The following is a 25,979-nucleotide window of genomic DNA, read 5'->3' as shown; positions in this document are numbered from 1 at the left end:
TTATTGTTATTGCAAATAATTGCATCCCATCTTTTTCTCCAAGGAGCTTAAGGTGGCATGCATGGGTCTCCACCATTCTCATTAAATTGCTACAACAACCCTGTGAGGTAGGGCAAGCTGAAAGGCAGTGATTAGTGGAACGGTCTCCCCTACCTAAGAAAACCATCAAGTCAGGAGAAGACTTGCATAGAGCTCTTCTCCCATGAGCTGCTAGCTTTCTGTGTGCAGGGAATGCTTTGGTCTGGAGGAAACTTCAATCACCAGAGAACTTTTCTTCCCTCACTGCTCCCCAGCGGTAACTCAGAATGCTACAACCCATCCTTGTATCGAGCACCTCACTGAGGACTAGATCCTTGTTCCAGGACGCGCCTCTCACTGTGTTTTTCTGTGTTCCCTACAGGGATCTTGTTTACAATGCTTGTGTTTGGACCAGCCTGTGGATTTATCTTGGGTTCCTTCTGTACCAAAATCTATGTGGACGCCGTCTTCATCGACACAAGTAAGGAGGCACTTAGTTGCAGGTGATGGGCCTGTGCATGGCAGGGTGAGCGGGGGACCATTTGCATTTTGGAAGGTGTAGAATGGCTGGCTTGCATAACTGCAAAATAAAAAACAAAAAAACTTCCAAGCATTTTAGGCACATTGAGCAAGGATTGTAACTCAGGGTGGCTCACAAGTTTCGCATGCAGAAGGTTCAATCCCCAGCATCTCCAGGTGGTGCTGGAAATCCTGCCGGAAATCCTGGAGAGCTGCTTCCGGTCAGTGTAGGAAATACTGGGTTAGTTGGAGCAGCGGTTTGACTCCATATAAGGCCGCATCTTATGTTGGGGAAGAGCCATTGCTTTGCATGCAGAAGGTCCTGGGTTCAACGAGAGGTGGACCTCTGACAGCATCTCCAGGAAGGGCTAGGAGAGAGCCCTGCCTGAAATCCTGGAGAGCCGCTGCCAGTCAGTGTAGGCAATAGCAGGTTGGGCAGACAAGGGTTTGACCTGGCAAAGGTCAGCTTTTTACCTAAAGCATGTACTCAACCACTGAGCTGTGCTTTCCCCCTGAAAATAACTTAAGTCCCCATTTTTGGCAGAGGGGGGAAAGTGATGATTTATTTATTTTATAACCATTTTTATTAATTTTCCAATTATAATCCAATGATAGCCTCATTATAACAATGCCAGTTTAAAATACAATTACTGATATCAATCATTCAAATACCAAATTATATAATTTAGATAAGGTGACCCCCCACATGCTAGAATTGATGATTCTGATGATTTTCTTTATTTCTGCGTTCCAAAATCTTACTGACATTCCAGTCATAATAATAATCCCTTATACAACAGCTGCAATATTTATAACTTCTATTCGTGTTGACACGTTAAATAATTTATAAGACTACAAGTGAAGATCTCATACTATATCATTGTTCTTCCTGCGTGTGACATTTATTCTGTCCGTATCGCTTCTTCCCGTCCTTGTAAATTGTTATGCCTATCTTTTGCTACTATCCGTCATACCTTGAGCGGAGCTGATATCCCAATATGTTCCAAAAATTTCTCCCTCACTCAGTCACTCAACTTTAACAATAGCTGCCAAACTCACTGTGTTGATTTAAGCCACAGCATATGAATCTGAGGACGCGGGTGGCGCTGTGGGTTAAACCACAGAGCCTAGGACTTGCCGATCAGAAGGTCAGTGGTTTGAATCCCTGCGACGGGGTGAGCTCCCGTTGCTCGGTCCCTGCTCCTGCCAACCTAGCAGTTTGAAAGCATGTCGAGTGCAAGTAGATAAATAGGTACCACTCTGGCGGGAAGGTAAACGGCGTTTCCATGTGCTGTTCTGGTTCGCCAGAAGCAGCTTAGTCATGCTGGCCACATGACCCGGAAGCTGTACGCCGGCTCCCTCGGCCAATAAAGCAAGATGAGGTTTTCCTTTGGGGGCATCCAGTTCTCAGGAGTTCAGCCTACACTCGAGTAGGACTCTGGCAGAGACACATGCCTGACTGGCATGTTCTCTCCCTCCTGGTCTTTCGTTCGGGAGCTTCAGAAGCTTTCTTCAGCCCGAGCATCACAGCAACCAATGCCAACCAACACCAGCACACTTAGGGATCCGCAGAGTTTGCACATCATGCGTGACAGACCTCAGCAACTCAGCATTTTGGCTAATCTACTTTATTTACATATAAACATACACGGAGCACTACAACATGGCTCCCTCTCTCTCTAGCATCAGACAGCAAAGAGAAAAAATAACAAAGGACAATAGTCCCACTTCACAAAACACAGTAACACAAACATCCTGTCTTCGTCACTTCCCACTCTGTGGAGTCAAAACATACACCGTCATGTGATAGACATAAATCCCATGACTGCAATCATGGAGCAGGAATTCTGACACCAGTTGGCCACTGTGAGAACAGGATGCTAGGTTTAGATGGTCTATACCCAGATCCCACAGGGCTCGTCTTATGTGCTCACAGTGCAGTTCTGGGAGGCTTGCCAAAAATAAACAATTTAAAAATATCAGTTGCTTTTGCTGCTTATTCTGGAGCAGCTGATGCGGCTGTGAACAACTTGCAATTTATTTTCTTTTTTAAAGGAGACCCCTGTGGCCAGCAGAGGGAGCTGTAAAGTAACTGTTTCTCCATCCCCACCTGGTTTCCTCATCCTTTCATCCTTCCTTGCCTCGCTTTGCTGCCTCGTTTTAAATGGCATTTCTGAAGTTTCCATAGATGTCTAGACACACCCCAGCTTCAGCTTGCTGTGACCGTAATAACCATGAACCCCACCCCTTGTGCCTGGAATTTATTTTCTTTTTTAAAAAAAAACTCCAATGTGATTGCTAATATATTAGCAATATATATTGCTAATCACGTGTAGTTAGCACCCCACCACCACTACCATGTGTACGTTTTCTTACTGGCATAACAGCTGGTGTAGCTCAATGGCTAAGACAAGGGAAGAGGGCTACTTTCCTTCATGGGGAACAATCTGGGGGGCCACAGGTGGGCTGGGCCAAAGGCAAAAGTGGGAGGAGCAACGAATCAAGGCTACATTCCAGCCACACAAAAGGCAGCGGTTAAACACCCTGATGCCCAGAAGCATTGCCGCAATTCACAGACACATTCCAGCCACATTCCAGTTGCATTTCAAATTGTAAGCTCCTTGCAGCAAGGACCTGCCTCCTCATTTTCCCTCTGGTCTTTGTTATATCTTGCACCACCAAGGCACTCGGTACTTTGCCAGCAGGGAAGTCCTTGGCTCAAGTCATTCTTTCCTCCTGGAGTAGGAGAATTATAATACTGGCCTACTTTGCAAGGTCCTTGTAAAGATTGCAGCATATGCAACATAGACTCCAGGGTGCTACTCAGATGCGGCCATAGCATTTCTGTCCTCGAGTTGTGGTGTACAATTCTAGGCTCCTAGAAACATAGGAAGGTGACTTCTCTTGAGCCAGACCACTGGTTCCTCTAGCTCAGTACTGTCTGCACTGCTTGGCAGTGGCTCTCCAGATTTTCAGACCCAGAGTCTTTTTCAGCCCTACCTGGAGATGCTAAGGGTTGAACTGTCAGGAGTTCAGCCTACACACGAGTAGGACCCTGGTAGAGACACATGCCCGACTGGCATGTTCCCTCCTTCCTGGTTGATCGCTCGGGAGCTTCAAAAGCTTTCTTCTGCCCGAACATCACAGCGGCCGATGCCAACAGACACCAGCACACTTAGGGATCCACAGAATCTTCTCAGCTTGCGTAACAGACATCATCAACTCAACATTTTGGCTAATCTACTTTATTTACATATAAACACACACAGAGCACTGCAACATGGCTCCCTCTCTCTCTAGCATCAGACAGCAAAGAGAATGAACAAAGGACAGTAGTTCCACTTCACGGAACACAGTAACACAAACATCCTGTCTCTGTCACTTCCCACTTTGTGGAGTCAAAATATACACCGTTATGTGATAGACAAAAATCCCATGACTGCAATCATGGAGGAGGAATTCGAATATGAACTTGGGGCCGTCTGCATGCAAAACATGTGAGCTATGGCATTTCCCTCAAATGTCATAATAAGATACCAGTCCTCAGGGCTCTGAAGAATCATAGAATCAGGGAATTGTAGAGCTGGAAGGAACTCTGAGGATCATCTAGTCCAGCCCCCTGCAATGCAGGAATATGCAGCTGTTCCTTACAAGGATCGAACCTGCAACCTTGGCGTTTTCAGTACCGTGCTCCAACCAGCTGAGCTATTGGAAGAAAAAACTGATTAAAACAGAGGCGTAGGAAGCTGCCTTATACCTAGTCAGACCATTGGTTCATTAGCTCACTGTTTCCCAAACTTGGGTCTCCAGCTGTCTTCGGACTACAATTCCCATCATCCCTGACCACTGGTCTTGCTAGCTACAGAAAATGGGAGTTGTAGTCCAAAACAGCTGGAGACCCAATATTGCTCAATATTGTCTATAGAGACTGGCAGTGTCTGTCCTGGGCTTCAGACAGGGAATATTCCAAATGCTACCTATAGAATTATAGAACTGTAGAGTTGGAAGGGACCCCAAGGGTCATCTAGTCCAACCCCCTGCAATGCAGGAATCTCATTTTTAAAAAATAAATATTTTATTGGTTTTTACAAAAAAAATCAAAATAATAAAAAGAAAAAACTTTTACCATATCCATATTTGAGACCCTCTGAATCTCACGACTTCCCCCTCCCCTGCATGGGTCCTTAAATAATTTTTCTAAAACTACGTTCTCCACAGTTTTCATCTCTCTAAATTATCCATATTTACCGTTTCTTTACAAGTCTTTTTTTTAATAATATAAATTTTATTAGTATTTTCCACACAACAACAACAACACGAAAAATATCGAAAAATAACAATACACAAAACACAAAAACCAACATTCAAAAAACAAAAAAATCCATATCTTACAAGTTAATAATATAAACACTAAAAAGAAAAACAAACATTGACTTCCACCAATCCAACAAGTCATTTTTAAAGTCCAGCTAATATTTTTATTTTTTATTTTATTAAAGCATCCATGCCAGGTGGCCATCTGCAGATGCCAAAGACTTAGCCTGATGCCTTCTGCATGCAGAGCAGGTGTTTTTCCAACAGAGCTTGGGCTGGTGCTCCATGAGTGGTGGCTGAGGTTTGGGGTAGCCCCAGGTCCCCTTGTGTGGGGTAGACCACCCCCATGACACACCCCTTCAGTCCCTGGTGGGGTTTCCTTCTTATCTCCCGTCATGATCCTCAACAGCCTTGTCTTTCTGTCCTTTGCAGGTAAGCTGGACATCACCCCCGATGACCCCAGGTGGATTGGCGCATGGTGGGCGGGCTTCTTGCTCTGCGGTGCCTTACTTTTCTTCTCGTCTCTCCCGATGTTTGGATTCCCACAGTCCCTGACCCGCCGGCCAGAGCTCTTGGCAGAGGTCGAGCAGGCCATGCTGCCAGACAGGGACTACGAGAGGCCAAAGCCCAGCAACGGGGTCCTCCCGCGAAACACCTTGGAAGCCCCAGATGACGTCTCCTGCTTCCAGCAGCTGAGAGGTGACACTATCCCCTCGTAGCTCGCCTGGCGTCTGCGGGAGGCGACAGGTCAATGACTGGTTAGATCAGAAGTGGGGGATCCTGAGGGCCGTGAACCTTCCAGGGGCCACATGGCCATGGTGCGTGGGGCCAGGGGCCAGTGGGTGGAGCCATTAATGCAGACTTTACATTTAAGCAGTAGGCTAGTTTCTGCATGTTCTTCTCTGACCTCTCTATCCAGGAAAGCAAGGGCAGGATCGAGAGGTCAGGAGGGCTGCGTTTGCCCCCCCAGGCTGGTGGTTCCCCAGTCCTGAATTTGAGCCACTGCCTCCTGTGGGAGTGAGTTCCATAGTTTAACAATGTGCTACATGAAGTCCTTCGTTGCGTATTTCTTGAATCAGTGGGCAAACACTGAGCATTTTGGCCGCTGAATCTCCCTCCCACATCCTCCACTGCACTAGGGACGCAGGTGGCGTTGTGGTCTAAACCACTAAGCCTCTTGGGCTTCCTGATCAGAAGGTCGGCAGTTCGAATCCCTGCGATGGAATGAGCTCCCGTTGCTCTGTCCCAGCTCCTGCCAACCTAGCAGTTCAAAAGCACACCAGTGCAAATAGATAAATAGGTACCGCTGTGGCGGGAAGGTAAACGGCTTTTCCGTGCGCTCTGGTTTCTGTCACGGTGTCCCGTTGCGCCAGAAGTGGTTTAGTCATGCTGGCCACATGACCCAGAAAGCTGTTTGTGGACAAATGCCTGAAAAGCGAGATGAGTGCTACACCCCATAGTTGCCTTTGACTGGACTTAAGCATCCAGGGGTCCTTTATCTTTCTTACTTTACTGCACTAGAGGGCAGGAGACTAGCTCAAAAGGAAGAGACACAAAGCAGGCTGCCTGGCAGATGCACACGCAAGAAAGACAGGCAAAGAAGCACTTTTTTCACACAGCACGTAGTTAAAACTATGGAACTCCCACAGGAGGCAGTGATGGACACCAACTAGGATGACCTTCAAAGAGGGTTGGACAAATTCACGGAGGAGAAGGCTGTGTTCATCCTCCACTGTTGGAGACAGCAGCAGTGGCGTAGCATGGGTTGTCAGCACCCGGGGCAAGGCAAGTAATTTGCGCCCCCTAACCCGTGAGCCAGGTAGGGGCAGAGAGCTGTGAGTGCGAGCGCCCCCCCAGCTGTTGCGCCCGGTGCGGCCGGCCCCCCCTGCACCCCCCACACTACACCACTGGACAGCAGCGCTTCTGAATACCAGTAGGGAGACTTGCTGATGCCCTCAAGTCCTACTTGGGGGCTTCCTAGAGGCATCTGGATAGCCACCTTGAGAACAGGATGCTGGAATAGACGGACTCCTGATATGATGCAGCAGCCAAGTTCTCAGCTCTGCCCAGTTTCCACCCCTCAATATCTGCCACCTGTCTCACTCTGCTTTATGGTAGAGCCAACCATGACTGCAGATTTAAGTGGACTGCAGACTGCAGATGACTGCAGATTTAAGCCCTGTGGTACAGCAGGGCTTTTTTAAAAAAATGGAGCTCAGATAACCCCTGCTCAGATTGAAAACTGAGATTCCCTAGAGGAACCCAGACTTCCTTTTGCCCTGCAATTTACAGGCATAAGTCCACACTTAAAAAGTCCATGCCCATCTGTTGTTGTTGTTTTTGTCCTGGCACTTTCCGTGGGAAATTCCCTGCCAAATTGGAGCAAATGGCAATCCACTGAAAATCCATTTGCTGCAATTCAGTGGTAAGATGTGGGTTTCCTTGGGGAAAATGCTGTGACCAAAAAGAAAAAGAAAAAAGGTCTGTAAGCTTGCAGTCATTAGGAGCTTTGCTGGAAGAGACAGTGAGATGAAGAACCATAAAGAAATATCAGGAATGCATATCAAAGCAGTTTGAGGTTTGAGGCCAGCTCAAAGCATGAGGGGGTTCTAGGAGACCCCCGTCCTCTGCTGGTGGGCCCTGCTGGGGAACTAGAGATAAGCAGTCACTGTAACATCTGCACCCTGAGCAGCCCCAGAGGGCCAAGCCTGCTCTCCAGCAATGCCCTGATAGAGTGTTGCTTGGGATGTGGGTGGCTCTGTGGTCTGAGCCTCTTGGGCTTGCCGATCGGAACGTCGGCAGTTCAAATCCACGTGACTGGGTAAGCTCCCGTTGCTCTGTCCCAGCTCCTGCCAACCAACCTAGCAGTTTGAAAACACTCCAGTGCAAGTAGATAAATAGGTACCATTGCGGCGGGAAGGTAAACAGCATTTCCGTGCACTCTGGATTCCGTCACGGTGTCCCGTTGTGCCAGAAGCGGTTTAGTCATGCTGGCCACATGTCCCGGAAAGCTGTCTGTGGACAAATGCCAGCTCTGTTGGCCTGAAAGCGAGATGAGCGCCACAACCCCATAGTCGCCTTTGACTGGACTTAACCATCCAGGGTCCTTTACCTTAACCTTTACCTTTTTACCATGTTAATTTCCAGCAATACCCTGATACAGTTGGAGTGTTGTGGGGGCTCTGAATGACAGAGCCAGGCCAGGGGGGAAAGACATTTTGGGGGAGGGGATGGCATTTATTTTGGGCCCTATTGATGCCTGGGGGGTCCCAGCACAGGCCCACTGTTACTATGTGCCAGCATTGGCCCTGCTGAGTCTAATGAGATGGGTGGAGGGGAACAGTCAGCTTTGAGCTTCCAAGCAGTGAGGTTAGTGTAAAATCTATGATGGGGCAAAAAAAGATTCCTTTGAAGCACAGATGCAGATGGAGAAATCAAAGGAAGCGGCTGCTCCTTGATGTTGGGCTTATCTTGATGACAGAACAGCCAGTGTCTTCCACCCCCCCCCCCAAAAAAAAAAAATAATAATTGGTTGGCTAGAACTGGACAAGCAAAAGCTCCCTGGTGATGTCTTGCTGGGCTGCACCATTTCTGACTGCAGGGAGGATCAAATATCTGAATGTTTCTCTGCAATAAAAACCTAGTGTCTATACATCCTAAACCAGTGTGGTATGGGGCAGGTGAGTCTAAAAACCTTCCTTGCCTGGGGGCTGTTTTGCCCATAGTCACGTCTTGCCACCAGTTCTTGCTCCTGCATTATAAAACTTTGAGCATCTAAAGAAAGAGACGGCAGTCAACCCAGGAGGATATGACAATTGTTTTTCAGACCAAAGAAACAGAAAGCAGAGTGAGAGAGGATGGGATTTGCAAAACGCAGACAGGCCCCGCTGAGGCTTCAGCTGCACTTCAGAGAGATAATTTTTCAAACGTCCTGATTTTTCACATGTAGGACTCGCAGAGGAGTTAGTTGCCAGGTATCAAGGCGAGGCGAGGTTCTTCGCAGAACCTCGGCGCACTCCATCTTGCTCAAGCAGGGTTATCTCTGGAATAATTAAAATACTCACCCAAGCAGAACAGGCTGTGCCTGATTCATTAGCTTAAGAAACGCTTTGCAACCAAAGTCTTTCTCGCCTTCTTAGAAACAAAGAGAAACTCCTGCATGAGCTTTGCAGGGGGAGAGTTGGGGCTTAGAGAAGGTTAATTGAAAATGAAAATGGGGATTTCACATACTCACATACGCAGAATGGAGTAATACCGGATGCAACTCTTGACATATTCAACAAAGGGATGACTGGATCTGTCAAATTCAGTTTCCCTTTTTTTCAGTCGTAGTTTCAGGTCTCCACATTTCCATATCCAGCTATCACCCAGCCCTACTGTTTGCCTCTACTTAGTTCCATCCTTATTTCATAATATAGCAGTACAGTATATCATGATGCTTAGCTGGTAATACCGTATTTTTCACTCCATAAGAAGCACTTTCCCCCCCTTAAAAGCTAAGGGGAAATGTCTGTGCGTCTTATGGAGTGAATGTGTGGTCCCTGGAGCTAAATTGCCGGAGCGTGGCACGCTCCTGAGCCGTTCTTTGGGGCTGGTGGGGGAAACTCCAGCTGCCAGCAGAGCAGCCAGGGCTTCCCCCTCCAGCCCCGACAAGCTCTTGTTTAGCCACACGCAGCCTCCCCGGTCAGGAGAGGCCGGGAGAGGCTGCGCGCGGCTATCCCATAAGCCAGGACAGCAAGCGGGATTGCTGCACAGCAATCCCGCTTGCTGTCCTGGCTTCTGGGATTCAGAATATTTTTTTTCTTGTTTTCCTCTTCCAAAAACTGGGTGCGTCTTATGGTCTGGTGCGTCTTATAGAGCAAAGAATACGGTATGTTGCGGTGTTGAAAACCAGATATTGCCCAGCCCTAATGCCAGCCAGTATTAACTGTAGATTCACCCTTTCTGGGGGAAATCCAGGAAGTCTTAGCCTGCCAGTTTGCCCTGACATAGCTCAGTTGGTGGAGCATGGTACTCTTAATCTCAGGTTCATAGGTTTGAGCCCCATGTTGGACAAAATATTTCTGCAGGGGATGGACCAGATGATCTTTGTGGCCCCTTCCAACTCTATAATTCTTTGATTTTGCATGGCCATTTCCCCCCAAACCATGTCCACCTGTCAATCAGCTGACATAACTGGCAAGAGTTCATTTCTCAGCTTGCTGGGCCCACCAGTTCCTCACAGGTAGTTCAGTCCTGCATCGTGAGTGCATTCCCTGAGGGGGATGTGCCGACAGAGGAGACCTCTCCCTGCCACCCCTGTGGTTCAACTCACCTGTCATCATGGCATCAGATGATTGACAAGTGAGTGGCCCTGCCCACATTGGCCCATAGAATGAGGTAAGGAATAAAGATCAGACCCACTGGGCGAGACCTCTGCAGCACACACACACAAAACCTGCTACCAGCAACCCATTGGGGTACCTCAGTTAACTTCTTAGAAATAAGCCCCAGTTTGGAAGCATCAAGAGATAACCCTGTTTGCCTCCATTGGATAGATGACCTGTCACTGACTTTTAGAGCAATGTTTCCCTGGCTTGGGTCTCCAGCTGTTTTTGGACTACAACTCCCATCATCCCTAGCTAGCAAGACCAGTGGTCAGGGATGATGGGAGCTGTTGTCCAAAAACAGCTAGAGACCCAAGTTTGGGAAAGATTGCTTTAGAGAAAGGCAAGTACCCCTTACCCAGAAACCCAGTAGTTAGTGCAACATTTGGGGCAGAACCAAAGCCTCAAATCTAAACACCCAGAAGTTTAGCGCTACTCATACAGTAATTGATTTCCTGTGTAATATGCTCTGTAGCCCCTAGATGGCCCCATGAGCCTCAAAGCAGTCCAGGTATGGTTGGATGGCAATGGTATTCTTAGGGAACTCATGTCTGCTTGTGTCAATTTTTCTGTTGAACATCCCCAAAGGGGCTAGCCAAGCCAACGCCATTAGGCTAAATCAATACAAAGTCGTAAGAATAAAGATGAGAATCTTACAAAGAATCTGATTCAAAGTCGGAATAAAGAATGCACAGAATGGGAAATGCCTTCGACTTTAGAAAAGGTGCCCTGTGGCAAGTCAAGCCATTGCCTGATTGTGGAGGGAGAAAGCAGACATCATGGGTGCCTGCTTTGTGGAAGGCTGAGCAACTGGTTCTTGGAGTCATAGTTTAAAAACAAAGAAAACATAGTACAGTCATACCATGGGTTGAAGTAGCTTCGGGATAAGTATTTTCGGGTTGCGTGCTGCTGCGACCCAGAAGTAACAGAGAACGTTACTTCCGGGTTTTGCCACTCACACATGCGCAGTCAAAATGGTGTCACGTGCATGTGCAGAAGTGGCAAATCGAGACCCGCAGATGCGGGTTGTGTTTGCTTCTGGATACGAATGGGGCTCTGGAACGGATCCTGTTCGCATCCAGAGGTACCGCTGTACTTCCCACAAGCCTGAAGTCTGTCCAACCCTGGCCTTGAGTTCATTTCCATGAGAGCATAGGAACACCAGAAGACCTCCTTGTCATCTAGTCCAGCACCCTGTTCTCAGACTGGCCACCCAAATGCTAACGGGAAACCTGCAAGGAGGACCCAAGCACAAGAGCATGCTCCCTGCCTGCAGTTTCCAGCCACATGTATTCAGAAGCATGACTGCCTCTGGACCATGGACAGAGGATGTGAACTATAGACCTGCGGCCTGGGAAAGCCAACCACCTGTGCCGAGGCTCAGTCACGTGGATCTAGCAGCGTGTGACCATGTGACTGAGCCCCGCCAATGTGGTTGGGTCACGTGGAGTGTCCTCCCAGCCCCATGGGAGCTGCTTAGAGACAACCAGCTGCCCCACAGCTGGGAAAATGTCTTTAGACAGCCTTCCGTAACCTGGCATCCTCTAAATGTTCTGGACCACAACTCCAATTATCTCTGTTCAGCAAGGTCATTGTGAGCCAAGATGCCTAGAAGCTGGGGAAGACCTTCTTGAGGGCATCTGGGGAAGCTTGGTCCCCTTTCTGAAGACCCCTTTCCTCTCTTTTCTCTTCTTCAGTGATCCCTAAAGTAACCAAGCACTTGCTCTCCAATCCGGTCTTCACCTGCATTGTCCTTGCTGCGTGCATGGAGATCGCCGTGGTTGCTGGCTTTGCGGCTTTCCTGGGGAAATACCTGGAGCAGCAATTCAATCTCACAACGTCGTCCGCCAACCAGTTATTGGGTGAGTAGCCAGAGCAGGCCGTCGGTTGGGCCATAGTTCTTTTCGGGGTATATTATGGGGTGCCAGATGCTGCGCTGCTTACTCCCATGCCCACATGCACCCTTGCCTTTGCCATCCCAGGCTTGTAGCAAAAGCTTGGCAGCTCACAAGTCATGCAGGACCAGTCTCATGGCCTTCATAGATGGCTGATACTCGCACAACCCTTTTCCCTCTGGTATGAATACAGTGGTACCTTGGTCCTCAAACTTAATCCGTTCCGGAAGTCTGTTCCAAAACCAAAGCATTCCAAAACCAAGGCGCGCGTTCCCATAGAAAGTAATGCAAAATGGATTAATCTATTCCAGACTTTTAAAAACAACCCCTAAAACAGCAATTTAACATGAATTTTACTATCTGACGAGACCATGGATCCATAAATTGAAAGCAATAATCAATGTACTGTACTATAAAATAAATAAGACAGCATTGTATATGATAAAAATTAAAATTATTTTTTTTCCTTACCTGCACTGATGACAGTCATTGTTTGGATGGGGGGGCCTTTATCCATTTCCTCAGTCACACAATCGATCCATCAGTAGCTGAACTGGGTTCCACACAGTCACAAAAACAAATTAACAGAAAAAGCCTCAAAAACAAAAACGCAAAATAAAAAGCAAAAACAAAAGCACCAGGCTTAATCCGTTCTGGAAGTCTGATTGACTTCCAAAATGTTCAAAAACCAAGGCGGAGCTTCTGATTGGTGGAGGCATCCCGGGAACAATAGCCGACAGCTGCATCGGATGTTCGGCTTCCAAAAAACATTTAAAAACCCGAACACTTACTTCTAGGTTTTCGGCATTTGGGAACCAAGGCATTTGAGTACCAAGGCATTTGAAAACCAAGGTACCACTGTACTCAAGTTTGGAACGTAGGTGATTCTCTCTGAGTCAAGAGGACTGTGAAAAATTAAATAAATTGTATGTGTAATGGAATGGGATAGCTTGACCCCAGTTGCTTATGCTCTGGTGTCTTGGCATCTGGACTACTGCAATGCAGTGCACATGGGGCTGCCCTTGAAGATGGTCCAGACGCTGCTGTTATTGCAGAATGGGGCTGCTAGGCTGGTCAGCAAGGCAGCTTGTTGGGACCATGTGCTACCAGTCCTGAAAGCTCTGTGCTGGTTGCCTGTCAGTTACGAGTCCTAATTCAACTGGGGCTGCCTGGTTGGTATTGACCCATGACAGGGCCTTTTCAGTGGTGGTTCCCCGCTTGTGGAATGCCCTCTCTTAGTGAGGTGCACTTGTCTTCCTCATTGCTGACTTTCAGGAAGAATAGTGGGAAATTTCTGTCATTTGGTGGCTGGAAAACACTTCCTGGCAACTTCTTACTGTTTGAGAAGTTGTTTTTAACTGTTTTGGACTATTTTAAACAACTTTTTAAAATGTTCTTAAAAAGAAGTAGTTTTATTATTGATGTGTTTGGCACCTTGGGCTCCTTCAGGAGAAAGAGTGGAGTATAAACTGAATGAATAGGTAAATAAATAAAACAGCTACCCCTTCAAATATACTCCAAACAGCCTTGCGAGGAAGGCTGTGCTTAGGGGCTGCCCCCATTTCACCCCACCAGCTCTTTGGCTGAGCAGGGATTTGAAGTCCAACCCCATCCTTTCCAAAACATTCTTCCACACCAACTCTCATAGTAAGCTATGCTTTTTGTGTTCCTTTTTATTCATATGCAAATACATATGCAGATTAAATTAATTGACCCAAACTCATGCCATTTATCAACTCTGGTTTCTTTAATCAGGTGCTAGCCTTTCAATTTTGTGCCAAAGGAACCCAACCTCTGAAACAAGAAATTGTCAAAGCCCTGAGACCTGCATAAATTAAGCACATGAGACCAAATGGCGAGGTTGCTCTCACTTTGCTTAATGTACCCTGCAATTTTTAATATTTTTTCCTCCACAATTCATCCACACTCTTAGCCCTGGAAATGCTGTTCAGCAACCCGTCTGACTACAGAGCTTTCAGCAAGTCTTGCTGCCAGTTTTTCAAGCATATCTCTGAAAAGTGTAAGGTCTGGGATCTTGCTGTTTTTTTAAAAAAGACAACCAAGGATCTCACAAAACTGACCTCTGAGTTCTGCATTTTGCAACTTTTCAGCACTTTCATGGAATTGTGCCATTCCCCACAATGTGAAAACCAAGGAAAACCAATTCCCTGCAACCTGCAACCTGCAATAGTTATGAACACTTTGCAGAGAGCCAGTGTGTTGTAGTGGTTAGAGTGTCAGACCAGAACCTGGGTTCAAATCTCTATTCAGACTAATCTACCTCACAGGGTTGTTGTGCGCATAAAATTGAGGGAGGGGGAGAACCATGTATGTCACCTTGAGCAACTTGGAGAAGAGCCAGAATAGAAATGTCATAATAATAATATGGGGGGGGGGGATTCTTTAGGTTTCGAAAGCTGTGGAGGAGCCCACACAAAAGCCATTCCACCCTCTCAGTTGCTGCAGTGTTACTCAGCACTACTCACATAATCTCAGTCCTATCATCCAATCCTTAAGGCAGGGGTCAGCAAACATTTTCATCAGGGGGCCGGTCCACTGCTTCTCAGACCTTGTGGGGGGCCAGACTATATCGTAGATTCCAGCGTATTAGGCAAATGGGCGTATAAGATGCCCCCCAACTTTTGCTGTTCAATTTTAGAGTTTTAGAGTTATAGAGTTTGAGTGCCGCCAGGGGCAGAGCACGCCCCCCTCTGCTGCCTCTGCTGTCGCAGCAGCAGCAGCCCGAGGCAAGGCACGCAGGCGGGCAGGTGGGTGAGCACTGTGCTCAGAAGGACTTTCCGCGTCCCCTTCTGTGGGGAGGGAGGAGGAGCAACGGCAGAAGGGGCGCCTCTGCTCACCGGCTCCCTCTCCTCCTTCCCAACACGTATACCCAGCATATAAGACGTCCCCTGACTTTTGGGGTGATTTTCCAGGGATAAAAAGTAGTTTTGTACAGTATTTTGAAAAATATAAATGCCCTGCAAGCCGGTCCCACAGCTGCCTCTGGACCTGGAAGAGGAACGCACTCTGCTGATGAGCAACAGCCGCTCCATCGGCCTGTCCTTGTGGAGCTGCCAGGCAGGGTGCACCACATGCTGCGGCCCGTCGGCAGGTGCGCCAAACTCCGGCTGTAGCCCCGCGACACACCCGTCACACTGCCCATGGCACGGCCCAGACACACTGCCCACCTGCCAGCCTCTCCGTCCATGGCTGGGTTTACCTCAGCCGGGTTTACCTCACCGCACCAGGTTTACCTCAGCCGCAGGCTTTGGATTGGCTGCAGGAACTTCCTGCAACCAATCCAAAGCTGCGCCAGCGTCACCGCCTGCCCAGAGCCATCCACAGCTTTGGATTGGCTGCAGGAGCTTCCTGCAGCCAATCTGAAGCCACGCCAGTGTCACTGCCCACCCAGAAGCCATGCCAGCATCGCGGAAGTCAGTCCCATGTGGTGAGGCGTCCGCAGCACGGAGGGACTGACCAAGTGGGCGGCAGGGTCCGTGGGCCAGATTTATGAGTCTGGGGGGGCACATCTGGCCCCTGGGCCTTAGTTTGCTGACCCCTGCCTTAAGGTCTAGAAACTTGGTTTTTTATTTTCAAAAAAACTTAAAATTATATATATTTCCCTACTTTTCTGACCCACCTTCTTCTCCAGGAGCTCATGGTTCCCACCCTCCCCATTTAACCCCCACACATCTGACACTCTAACCACAACACCACATTGTCTCTCTAATAATATAAAGTATATATATATAAATGCAGTGGTACCTTGGTTGTTGAACTTAATCTGTTCTGGGAGTCTGTTCGATTCCCGGAATGGTTCGAAAACCAAGGCGCAGCTTCCAATAGGCTGCAGGACCTTCCTGCAGCCAATCAGAAGCCGCGTAAGCTGCGTCGGACGTTTGGCTTCCAAAAAATGTTCGCAGACTGGAACACTCACTTCCAGGTTTGCGGCATTCGGGACCAGTTTATTCGACAACTAAGCCGTTCGACAACCAAGGTACCGCTGTAAGTGCTTTGTTTTTGTTTTTTTAAGGGTTCCTAATGTTTCAGGAAGTAGGTCTTCCCCACCTGCATGCACAGGGACTGAGGCAAATTGAAATGGAAGCTATGAACCCCTTTTTCTCTTTGTGCAGGTATGACAGCTATTCCCTGTGCATGTCTGGGCATCTTCCTGGGCGGCCTCCTGGTCAAGAAGCTGAGCCTGTCTGCTCTCGGAGCCATCCGTATGGCTATGCTGGTCAACCTGGTGTCCACGGGCTGCTACGTCTCATTCCTGTTCCTGGGTTGTGACACAGGACCGGTGGCCGGGGTCACTGTTCCCTATGGAAACAAGTGAGTATGACCCGTGAAGCAGACTTTGAGCCAGAAACGCTCCTGGGATTTATTCCTCCATGGCCAACCCGCTGCCCATCAGAAGTTTCAGGTTACCTGATGGATACGCCCCTGTGATTGGTCCGGATGTTAAAAAGGGATGTTAAAAACCTGGAAGAAAGGGCTGCATCCAATAGGTCAGGTTGTGACTGAGCTGCTCCTTGAGGATGAGAGGAAGGGTCCTAGCCTTGGTGGCCAGCACCTTTAAGAGCAGAATCTCTGCTGGAATTCTTTCATTTGGCCATCCTAACTAGAGAGGTCTAATCTAGTGGGGTGGGGTTTCCTTCAGCAATCCTGAAGGTATGGTGTTATGTACTGAGCTGAATTCTAGAACAATAGGATCCAGAATGCAGTAGTCTGATTGGTCCGCAGGAGCCACCCAATCCAGCACCAGGTGGAAGTGAATCAGCGACCTGATTGGCCTGAAGGAGCAGCCAATCAGGTTTCTGGAGGAGGTGAATCCACAACCTGATTGGCCTACAGGAGCAGCCTGGAATGAGCCAATCACGCAGGGCCCATCGTGTAAATAATGTATATATAGCTAGATGTTTTGGGGAAGGTTTCATTCATTGCTACTACAAGCTGAATAAAAAGCATGAAATTCACACTCAACTCCGGGTATATTTCATATAGTTAGGAAGCCTAGATGCATGTAGGGTTGGCTTTGGGCTGGCTTCCAACAGAGCCTTTAGCTGCTCCTGGATTTCCCAGCATGCACCTGTCCCATTTAAGAGACAAGATGGCTGCTGATGTAGACCTTGGTAATATGGTGCCCTGTGCGAGTCCAATATTTGACACACACACACAGCCAGCCCTTGCGCCCCAAAGCCAGGCTTTAGAAAGGAGGCATGAGGAATCTAGAGCCTTCCCTACTCCTTCCCAAAGCTGGGTTTTGGACCCTGTCAGAGCCCTCACACCAGCCCGAAGGCACTTGCTTGGCCTCTGCATTCTGTGAGGGGGAACCAGTCAACCTGCCCTAAATCTGCCTCTGACTGATCAGGATGACTATAACCTTTGGGACCATAAGTTCCTGCTGTTCTCTTTGTTGTCTTCCATGCAATCAGTAGCCAAGGAAGAGTCTGAGACCATAATACCATGGTGTCATACCATGCACAATGATGCTTCCCCCAAAGAGTCCTGGGAAGTGTAGTTTGTGAAGGGGGCTGAGTGTTGTGAAGAGACCCTTATTTCCTGCCACACCCCCCCCCCCCCCCGAGCTACAGTTTCCAGAGTGGTTTAACAATCAGTCCCTCTTCATGGGGAATTCTGCAAATTGCAGCTCTGCGAGGGGAATAGGGGTCTTGGCACCCTTAACAAAGTACACCTCACAGGATCCTTTTCAGGGAGGGGCCTTAAAAGTAAGGCCTTTTTGCAGCTGAAACTCACCTGAACTCAGTTCCGCCACCTCTCAGGTGGGTGCCATGGTGAGTTTCAACATGTCTTTCTCTAGAAAAATAGCACTGCTTAAAATTATGGTGTGAATATGGCCTGGGTGTAACTTTTGGGGAGGAAAGGTTCACTAGGAAAGAAATGCTTCGGAGTCACGCTTCCTTCTGACCAACTGCTGCCCTCCCCTTATCCCCCCACCCACCCATTTTCTTCCAGATCAGGACCATCGTCCATCCTGGCACCATATTCCGCCTGCAATAACAACTGTAAATGCCAAACTGATTCCTTCACTCCGGTCTGTGGGGCAGACGGGATCACGTACTTATCTGCCTGTTTTGCTGGATGCAGTACCATGGTAATCCATATTTCTTTCATGGATTTATTGGATTTCTTACCTGCCTTTCACAGGGGTGCAGATTACAGCATTTGGTTACAAAAAAAACAAAACAAAATGCATTTGGGGCACTGTGCAAGATCACCCCCCCCCCAAAAAAAGGTGCTTTTTTCAGGGTGTGATTGTGGCGCCCAAAATGGCCGCCGTGCTCTCAGACAAAAAAAGTGGGATGTCCCGGTTTTATCAGGACACTTGAGGGGTATGTATGTCTTTGGGCTCTGGCGATGCCTCTTGCTTGTCCACAAGGAGGATACAGAGAAGGGCGTGTGAGGGTGCATAGAAACTAACAAACTATACAAATGTAAAATTGACATTTGTAGCTCCACCCGTGTTTACTCTTGCCCCGCCTATCGCTTGCACAAAGTCCTGCTCAGAAGGGAATGTGGCCCTCACTCCCCGCTCTGGCCTTAAACAAAATGGACGGAGCCTCATCTAGTGGCCCAACCCTGCAAACAAAGAGAGGGAGAATGGAGCCAACAGAGAGGTGCTGGTGAACATCAGTGGCATGAGCAGGTGGGAAATTCTCCTTTGCCAAAAGCGCCAGGCAAGGCCCTCAGGATGGAGGGGAGCAGGTGGCCGTGGAAGAGCTTGCTAGCCATTGCTGGCAAAGGGAACCTGTTCTTCTTCCGGAGGCTCATTGTGCCCAGATATAATTGCTTCCTCAGCTGCATCTCCTTCATCCTCCTTCCCACCCCAAACCCCTTTCATATCCTCTCTCAACGTTTCTCTGGAGAGAGGGAGAGAGACAATGACAGGTTGTGAATTCAGCAAATCTCTAAAAGCTTGACAAAGAGAATAATTTCTCTTTGTTCTCCAAAGCCTGATATTTTGATAGAAGGAAGATGACTGATGTGTGTGGACAAGGCAGAGTTGATATCTAAGGACTAAGAAGTGTGTGTGTGTGTGTGTGTGTGTGTGTGTGTAGACCTAGATATTTCAATAACAACAGTTCAAGGCGAGTCAGTTAGAATAAATCCTCCTAGCAGGAAATAAAGCGATTCTGTATCTCCCAGCATCCTCAGGGAGCAACAGCCATGATTGCGACACATTCAGAAAATGTTGTTCAGTTCTTCTGGGGATCTTACTAAATGCACGCACAAAAAGCGGGAGAAAAGCACAGCAGATTTTCTGTGCAGCTGAAAGCTCACAGATCCAATTATCCCCATTCTCCTCCGCTCCTCCTTTATCACACCACGCCATTGTGTGGCATTTTCCTGGGCCACTGATATCATCAAAAGCCTTCCTCACTCTTTCCTTCGGCAAGCACGCATCAGAGAGCCAGAGTCCCTCTTCAGACACACCAGTGGGGAACCACAGCATTGTCACTTTTGGGCACTGTTTGGACAGATACCTCTTTTGTTGTTGTTGTTGTTGCATGAATAATAGCCGCGGGGAGCTTGCCTCTAGCCACTACACTGCTCTTGGGGCCAGAAAAGCGAAAGCATGGTGGAGGGGGGCCACATGCAAACTTTCTAGAAAAGCAGAAGATTGTAAGCTTCAAGGCACAGCGGAGAAAGGCATATTGGAGCCAGCCACCTTCCCAGAATAACTAGAAAGACTTAAAAAAAACTAGGAAGTAAAGACTTTGTGTTTTCTTTTATGCCTTCCTACATAATAGGGGCTTATTAGTTCGCTCTGAGGACAGATGGGAACCTTTCCACTTGGACAGAGGCATAGCTGGAGGGGCACGCTGGGTGCTACACTGCAGGGGCCACCCCCATGGGTGGCTCGCCCTGCCTCCAGGTGCCCAAGCTGCTAGCTATGCCCCCGTACTTGAGAATCCCAGAGCTCTGCTGTGTGTACTACTACAACCTGTCAGACAAGGGTTTTGAATAGCAAAAGATGCTCAAGTTCTCTTAACGTGGCCTTCCCTAAACTGGTGCCCTCAATTATTATTTTTATTAGCAGTAGTGGTAGTATTTATATGCCGACCCTCCAGCAAATTAAAACATCGAGCACAGTAAAACAGCCAACATTTAAAACTTCCCTATGCAGGGCTCCCTTCAGGTGTCTTCTAAAGGTTATATGGTTACTCATCTCCTTGACCTCTGATGAGAGGGCGTTCCACAGGGCGGGTGCCACTACCGAGAAGGCCCTCTGCCTGGTTCCCTGTAAACTCACTTCTCACAGTGAGGGAACCACCAGAGGGTAGCAACACGAGAACAGGCCTTTTTTGTGGTGGCTCCTCATGTGTAGAATGCTCTCCCTAGGGAGGTTGGCTTGGTGCCTTCATTACACGTCTTTAGGCACCAGGCAAAAACATTTCTCTTCTCCCAGGCCTTTGGCTAATTATGCCATCTATGGCCTTTTAAACTGTGGGGGGAGGTTATTTATTTTATTTTTGTTGCTAGGGTATGAATTTTTCTGTTTTAATACTGTACACTTCCCTGTGATCCTCAGAAATTTAATAAATAATAAGAATGGGGGGGGGCTGAAGAAGATGAGCAGGGGACCAGGAGTGATATCTGTGTGCCACGTAAGCCCTTCGTGATATTTGCAACTGGCTGGGAGATCAAAGGGAATACAGCCACTTTCTTCCCTTTCTGATTGCATGTTGATAAAGCTTATCTTGCCTGTCTCTGGCTTTCAGCCCCTGAACAAATCTCCTGTAAACCTGAGGCTGTCTGTTCCCCTTCTAAGGGGTGTGCGTGTGTGTGTGTGTGTGTGTGTGTGAGAGAGAGAGAGAGAGAGAGAGAGAGAGAGAGACAGACAGACAGACAGACAGACAGACAGACAGACAGACAGAGGGAAGCACCTCTGTTATTATCCCTACTGCTGCTGATTCCTGACTTTCTGCAAGAGACAGAGTTAACATCACAAACCAGTATCTTTTGCCTCTTCATTGTTCTGAGGTTCTGAAATGAGGCTGCAAAGGGCTGGGCAAATTTACTCTTTTTAATGCACTCTGGCATAATTAGAAGCAGTGGGTGAAAAGTGGGGGGGGGGGGGGGGAGTAAATCAGAAAGTAATTAGAAGCTTTAATTTGAAAATGGTTTAGCCTAATGCAGGGACACAGCGTCTTCCTTTTATCCCTGTACTCACGAGGGGTCTCAACCCATGGTAATTTTCTTTTCTTTTTTTAATGGTAATTTTCTCACAGTCGTGCTTATTTGAAAGACTTGAAAGAGCCAAAGGGAGAACCACAAAGGGGAAAGGAATGGCACACCACTAGAGCAAAGATGGCCGTATTCTGTCCCTTGGCTCTCTTCAGACTGGCAGATGCAGGAGGGGTGTGTGTGTGTGTGTGCGCCTCCCATTTTCCTGCCTCTTGTTTGACTTTTACAGCCAATATTGCAGTGGCAGAGTTGACACTCAGGCCCACTGTGATCCTCGCAGGAGTGCAGAGCACAATCCTGAGTGCAGAATCTCTTTATGGACACAGTCGCAGAATTTTGCTTTTTAATAATGATATAGAAACCCAGGACCATAGTGCAAAAGGTTGAAAAAGGAATACTTCAGTTATCCAACCCCCAAGCCATCCAAAGGAAGCTCTGTATAGAGATTTTTTTTAATGTTTAATGTAGGGCTGCCATACATCTGAGTTTTCCTGGACATATCAGGGATTTGTCCATTTGAAATAGAGTCTGGGTGGAATTTCCAAAAATTGTGATGTATGGCAATGATCTTTTTGGGGAGATTTGCCAAAAAAAAACCAGCTCATCAACCAAAAAGACCTCATGGTATGGCAATCCTAGTTTATTTTATTTTCAATTTTTTTTATTGATTTTCAAAAAAAAAATAAAACAAACAAACATAAATCTTAACTGTAATTAATCCAATCTTCATAACATTGTTAGGTGACTTGGCTGAATTTCAATGTATATCATTGAAATACCCCCTGGCTGAATTTCAATGTATATCATTGTAACAGTTTTCCAAAACCAAATTTCTCATAAAATTAACTTAATCACTTAATATCATTCTTTCATTTCATTTTAACTTTAAACATTTTATTCTCTAACATCACCTATTTAAATCCTAAGCCTATCTGGTATTTGCAAGTTTTTCCAATTAAGTTATCTTAGCATATTTAACTAAATAGTCTTTAAATTTCATCCATTCCTTCTGGTACTCCTCCTCCTTCTGATCGTGGACTCTTCCAGTCAGGTCAGCTAGCTCCAAAAAGTCCATCATATTCATCTGCCATTCCTCCACTGTTGGGACTTCTTGTGTTTTCCTTGGCAATCCTGGTTTAATGTTCTATTGTGTTTTTATGTATGTTGGAAGCTACCTAGAGTGGCTGGAGCAACCCAGTCAAACGGATGAGATACAAATAGTAAAATTGTTGTTATTGACATCCCTATTTTCATTGAAGAAATGTTGAAAGATATGTGATGGTGTGTTGGCAGTGCCTCTCAGAAGCCAGAGCATAGTTAAATACAGTTTGCAAGCAGGCTACAGGTTCCCTCTTGCCTTTCTATGGCTCCCAAACTGGAATGAGTGTCATGTCCACACCCTGTAGCGGAAAATCCGCTGCTCTGTGTTTTGCCAGCTGAGCCTCCTTAGCTGGGCTTTCTCTTCCAGAACCTCACGGGTTGCACGTGCCTCGGTCTGGTCCCTGCGGAGAATGCCACGGTCGTTCCTGGGAAGTGCCCAACCCCAGGATGCCAAGAAGCCTTTCTGACATTCCTCTGTGTGATATGTGTCTGCAGCATGATCGGAGCCATGGCTCAGACGCCCTCCGTCATCATCCTCATCAGGTGAGAGCCTTCGAGCGTTTGGGGACTGTGGTGACAGAAAAGGGGGCCGCTGGAGCTAAGGCAGAGCTGGATCTGAAAGTGTGGCCAGCTGAAGGCCACATCCGTACCATACATTTAAAGAGCTGTGGTGCTTTAAACAGCCATGGCTTCCCCCTAAGAATCATGGGAGCTATAGTTTGCTGCGCGTGCTGAGGGTTGTTAGGAGGCCCTTATTCCCCTCAGAGAGCTACAATTCCCAGAGTTCACTGTGAAGATTGATAATTAAACCATTCAGGGAATTGTACCTCTGTGAGGGGAATAAAGGTAGAGGGATCTCTGACCATTAGGTTCAGTCGCAGACTACTCTGGGGTTGTGGCACTCATCTCGCTTTATTGGCTGAGGGAGCCGGCGTACAGCTTCCGGGTCATGTGGCCAGCATGACTAAGCCGCTTCTGGCGAACCAGAGCAGCGCACGGAAATGTTGTTTACCTTCCTGCTGGAGCGGTACCTATTTATCTACTTGCACTTTTTTGGCATGCTTTCGAACTGCTAGGTTGGCAGGAGCTGGGACCGAGCAACAGGAGCTCACTCTGTCACGGGGATTCGAACCGCCGACCTTCTGATCGGCAAGCCCTAGGCTCTGTGGTTTAACCCACAGTGCAACCCGCGTCCCTATGAGGGGAATAGGGGTGTCCTAACAACTCTCAGAAGCCTTAACAGAACACAGCATCCAGAATTCTTAAGAATTAAGCCATGACTGACTGAGGTGTTATGATAGCACTTCAAATGCAGGGGGCTCTGGTTATATCTGGATATCCTACTCCCCAGTTTGAAGCTGCGTCAAAACTTTGCATCCCTTTCATGGCTCACAGCAGAAACTATTCCGCTGGGGAAACTGGTGCACAGCCCTCCCAAGGAGAATGTCAATAAATTTTTTTTTTAAGCCCTCAAATCTCAAAGCCACACACTCTTTCCTGTGTCTGTTCTCAGCGCATTTTATACTTCTGTTTGATGTTAGAGAAAGCTCTGCAAACATCTCTGTCAATCTTCCATTCTCTGGCCAATCAGCTGTCTGCACCACTCAGCCAATCCCAATCCAAACATGTAACTATGGGAAAGAGGTTCCTCATCAAAGCGGAAAGCTAGGTGACTGATGAGGCCGCCAGAAACTCAGCTCCTGTTGGAAGGCAATTATTCTTACTCTTGTCATGAGACCTGTCCAGCACAGCTGCTATAGCAGATACGAGAAGAGCCAGGACTGCTTCATAAACAGCCCAGGATGCTGGAAGAGGTGGACCTCTGACCTGATCCATCAAACTCGTCTTAAGTTTTTATGTTCACACTTTTGACCCAAGGCCAATAGATTATTATTTTTTATCGCCTCTCCCTGCACATTCACACTGCCTGTCCTCCTTGCGACATTCTAACTTTTTTTAAAAAAAAATTCCTTCTTCCTTTCAAGAATTCAGTACCTACAGGTGCTGGGAGCAGGTGGGGGGGTGCAGAAAACAGGGTGGTCCTTTTTGTGGCCTTTCTGGAGGCTTCCAAGACTGACCACTGTTGGAAGCAAGTCACTGGACTAGAGGGTCCAATCTAAAGGGTTCCTGTCATATCCAGCATATAAAAAATGTGGATTCCTTACGTGATGGTTCACAAGGGGTTGTGATTTGCAGGCGGTGGATGGGAAAGTCAGTAACACTTCTAGATTTCTTAACTTACCACGCAGCTGCAGCTTTTTTCTAATCTCAAGGCACCTAGAAGTGGAGTGGTAGGGAAGGGAGCACATTAATGATTTAATTTCTGAAGATGGGACCATCTTGGTTGACGGAAAAATATAACTGAGGTAGTGGTGTGCATGTACATTAATTAAAGCCTGGAGCAAGGAACCATTTTTATACACACAAACATATTGTATATCCATATATCTTGTTTGCTTGAATTTCTCCTGTACAGAACAGTGAGCCCAGAGCTGAAGTCTTACGCTTTGGGAGTTCTCTTCCTTCTCCTCCGATTGTTGGGTAAGTAAAACTTAAGCTTTCTTTTCATCTTTTCTCTTGGTGCTCTGCTGCTGTAGGCAATGACTTCAGCAGCAGAGCAAAGACTAGACCAGGTCAGCACCATGGAGAGCTCAAGGGGGAGACTCCATAAGAACAGAGCTCTGGTGTTGCTTCAGCGAGGACTGGAACATCTTGCAGAGGAGGAGCCAAAAGTTGCTGGTCTTTCAGGATGATAGAAAGATCTGGATGTTCCATTTCTCTCCTGTGTAGCTTGATGGAATGGGCTGCTGTAGATGGCAGTTAAGAGAGCTCTTTTAGCAAAGTTGATGGAGATGCTAAAGGATGTTTGAGGATCCCAGCAGATATAATGATATCTCTTCTGAGATGCTGCTTTGTGGTTTTCCATAGGCATCTGGTTGGCCACTCTGAGAACAAGATGCTGGAGTGTTGGCCTGATTCAGCATGGCTTTTCTTGATTTCTTTTCTTATATATAAATTTTGTTAATTTTGTTTTCAAATATTTACATACTTTACTATCAACAGTACGTTTAATTTATCCATTGACTTCCCATCCCCCCCATTATGTTCTATGTTTATCCTTTAATGCTACATATTTTAACTTATTACATTCCATATATACATCCTAAATGATTAGCCTTGATATCTTTCTACTGTTGCTCATATTTCAAATCCTCCTCGTGTTTTCAAGCAATTATAATAGTTCTTTAGATATTCTACAAAGGGTTTCCAATCCTCATAGAATGTTTCATCATTTTGGTCTCTAATTTTTGCTCTTAGCTTGGCCAGTTCCACATACTCCATCATTTTAATAATCCATTCTTCCTTCGTTGGAACCTCATCCTTTTTCCATTTTTGAGCATACAATGTTCGTTGCTGTCAGAGCTGGCTCCGGGTCCCAGCTCACCAAGGACCAACGCTAGCCGGTAGTACAGTATCAAAGTCTTTATTGAAGAATAGTCTCCATTTACAAGTCTCAGCGTCCCAGCTCTACGTCTGAGCTTTAGACCGGCGAAGC

At 47.2% G+C, this 25,979-nt stretch overlaps 1 protein-coding gene across 2 annotated transcripts in view; it reads left to right on the top strand.

Moving 5' to 3' along the window:
* SLCO3A1 (solute carrier organic anion transporter family member 3A1) overlaps positions 1 to 25,979 on the top strand; it is a 115,576-nt gene that overhangs the window by 80,125 nt on the left and 9,472 nt on the right. For both annotated transcript variants that reach the window (XR_014504570.1, XM_083411994.1), the window contains exons 3-9: positions 401 to 499; positions 5,284 to 5,550; positions 11,915 to 12,079; positions 16,246 to 16,444; positions 18,089 to 18,227; positions 22,791 to 22,966; positions 24,900 to 24,964. Coding sequence is in view for 1 of the 2 variants with exons in the window: in XM_083411994.1 (XP_083268120.1) it covers positions 401 to 499; positions 5,284 to 5,550; positions 11,915 to 12,079; positions 16,246 to 16,444; positions 18,089 to 18,227; positions 22,791 to 22,966; positions 24,900 to 24,964 (1,110 nt within the window). In the remaining variant the exon portion in view is untranslated. The remainder of the gene's footprint in view (positions 1 to 400; positions 500 to 5,283; positions 5,551 to 11,914; positions 12,080 to 16,245; positions 16,445 to 18,088; positions 18,228 to 22,790; positions 22,967 to 24,899; positions 24,965 to 25,979) is intronic.

This window comes from Podarcis tiliguerta (assembly GCF_965153285.1).
Source record: "Podarcis tiliguerta genome assembly, chromosome: 14".
In the NCBI taxonomy this organism is placed as follows: domain Eukaryota; kingdom Metazoa; phylum Chordata; class Lepidosauria; order Squamata; family Lacertidae; genus Podarcis; species Podarcis tiliguerta.
Note: the sequence above shows the minus strand (reverse complement) of the source record. Positions and strands in the feature narration are given on the sequence as shown.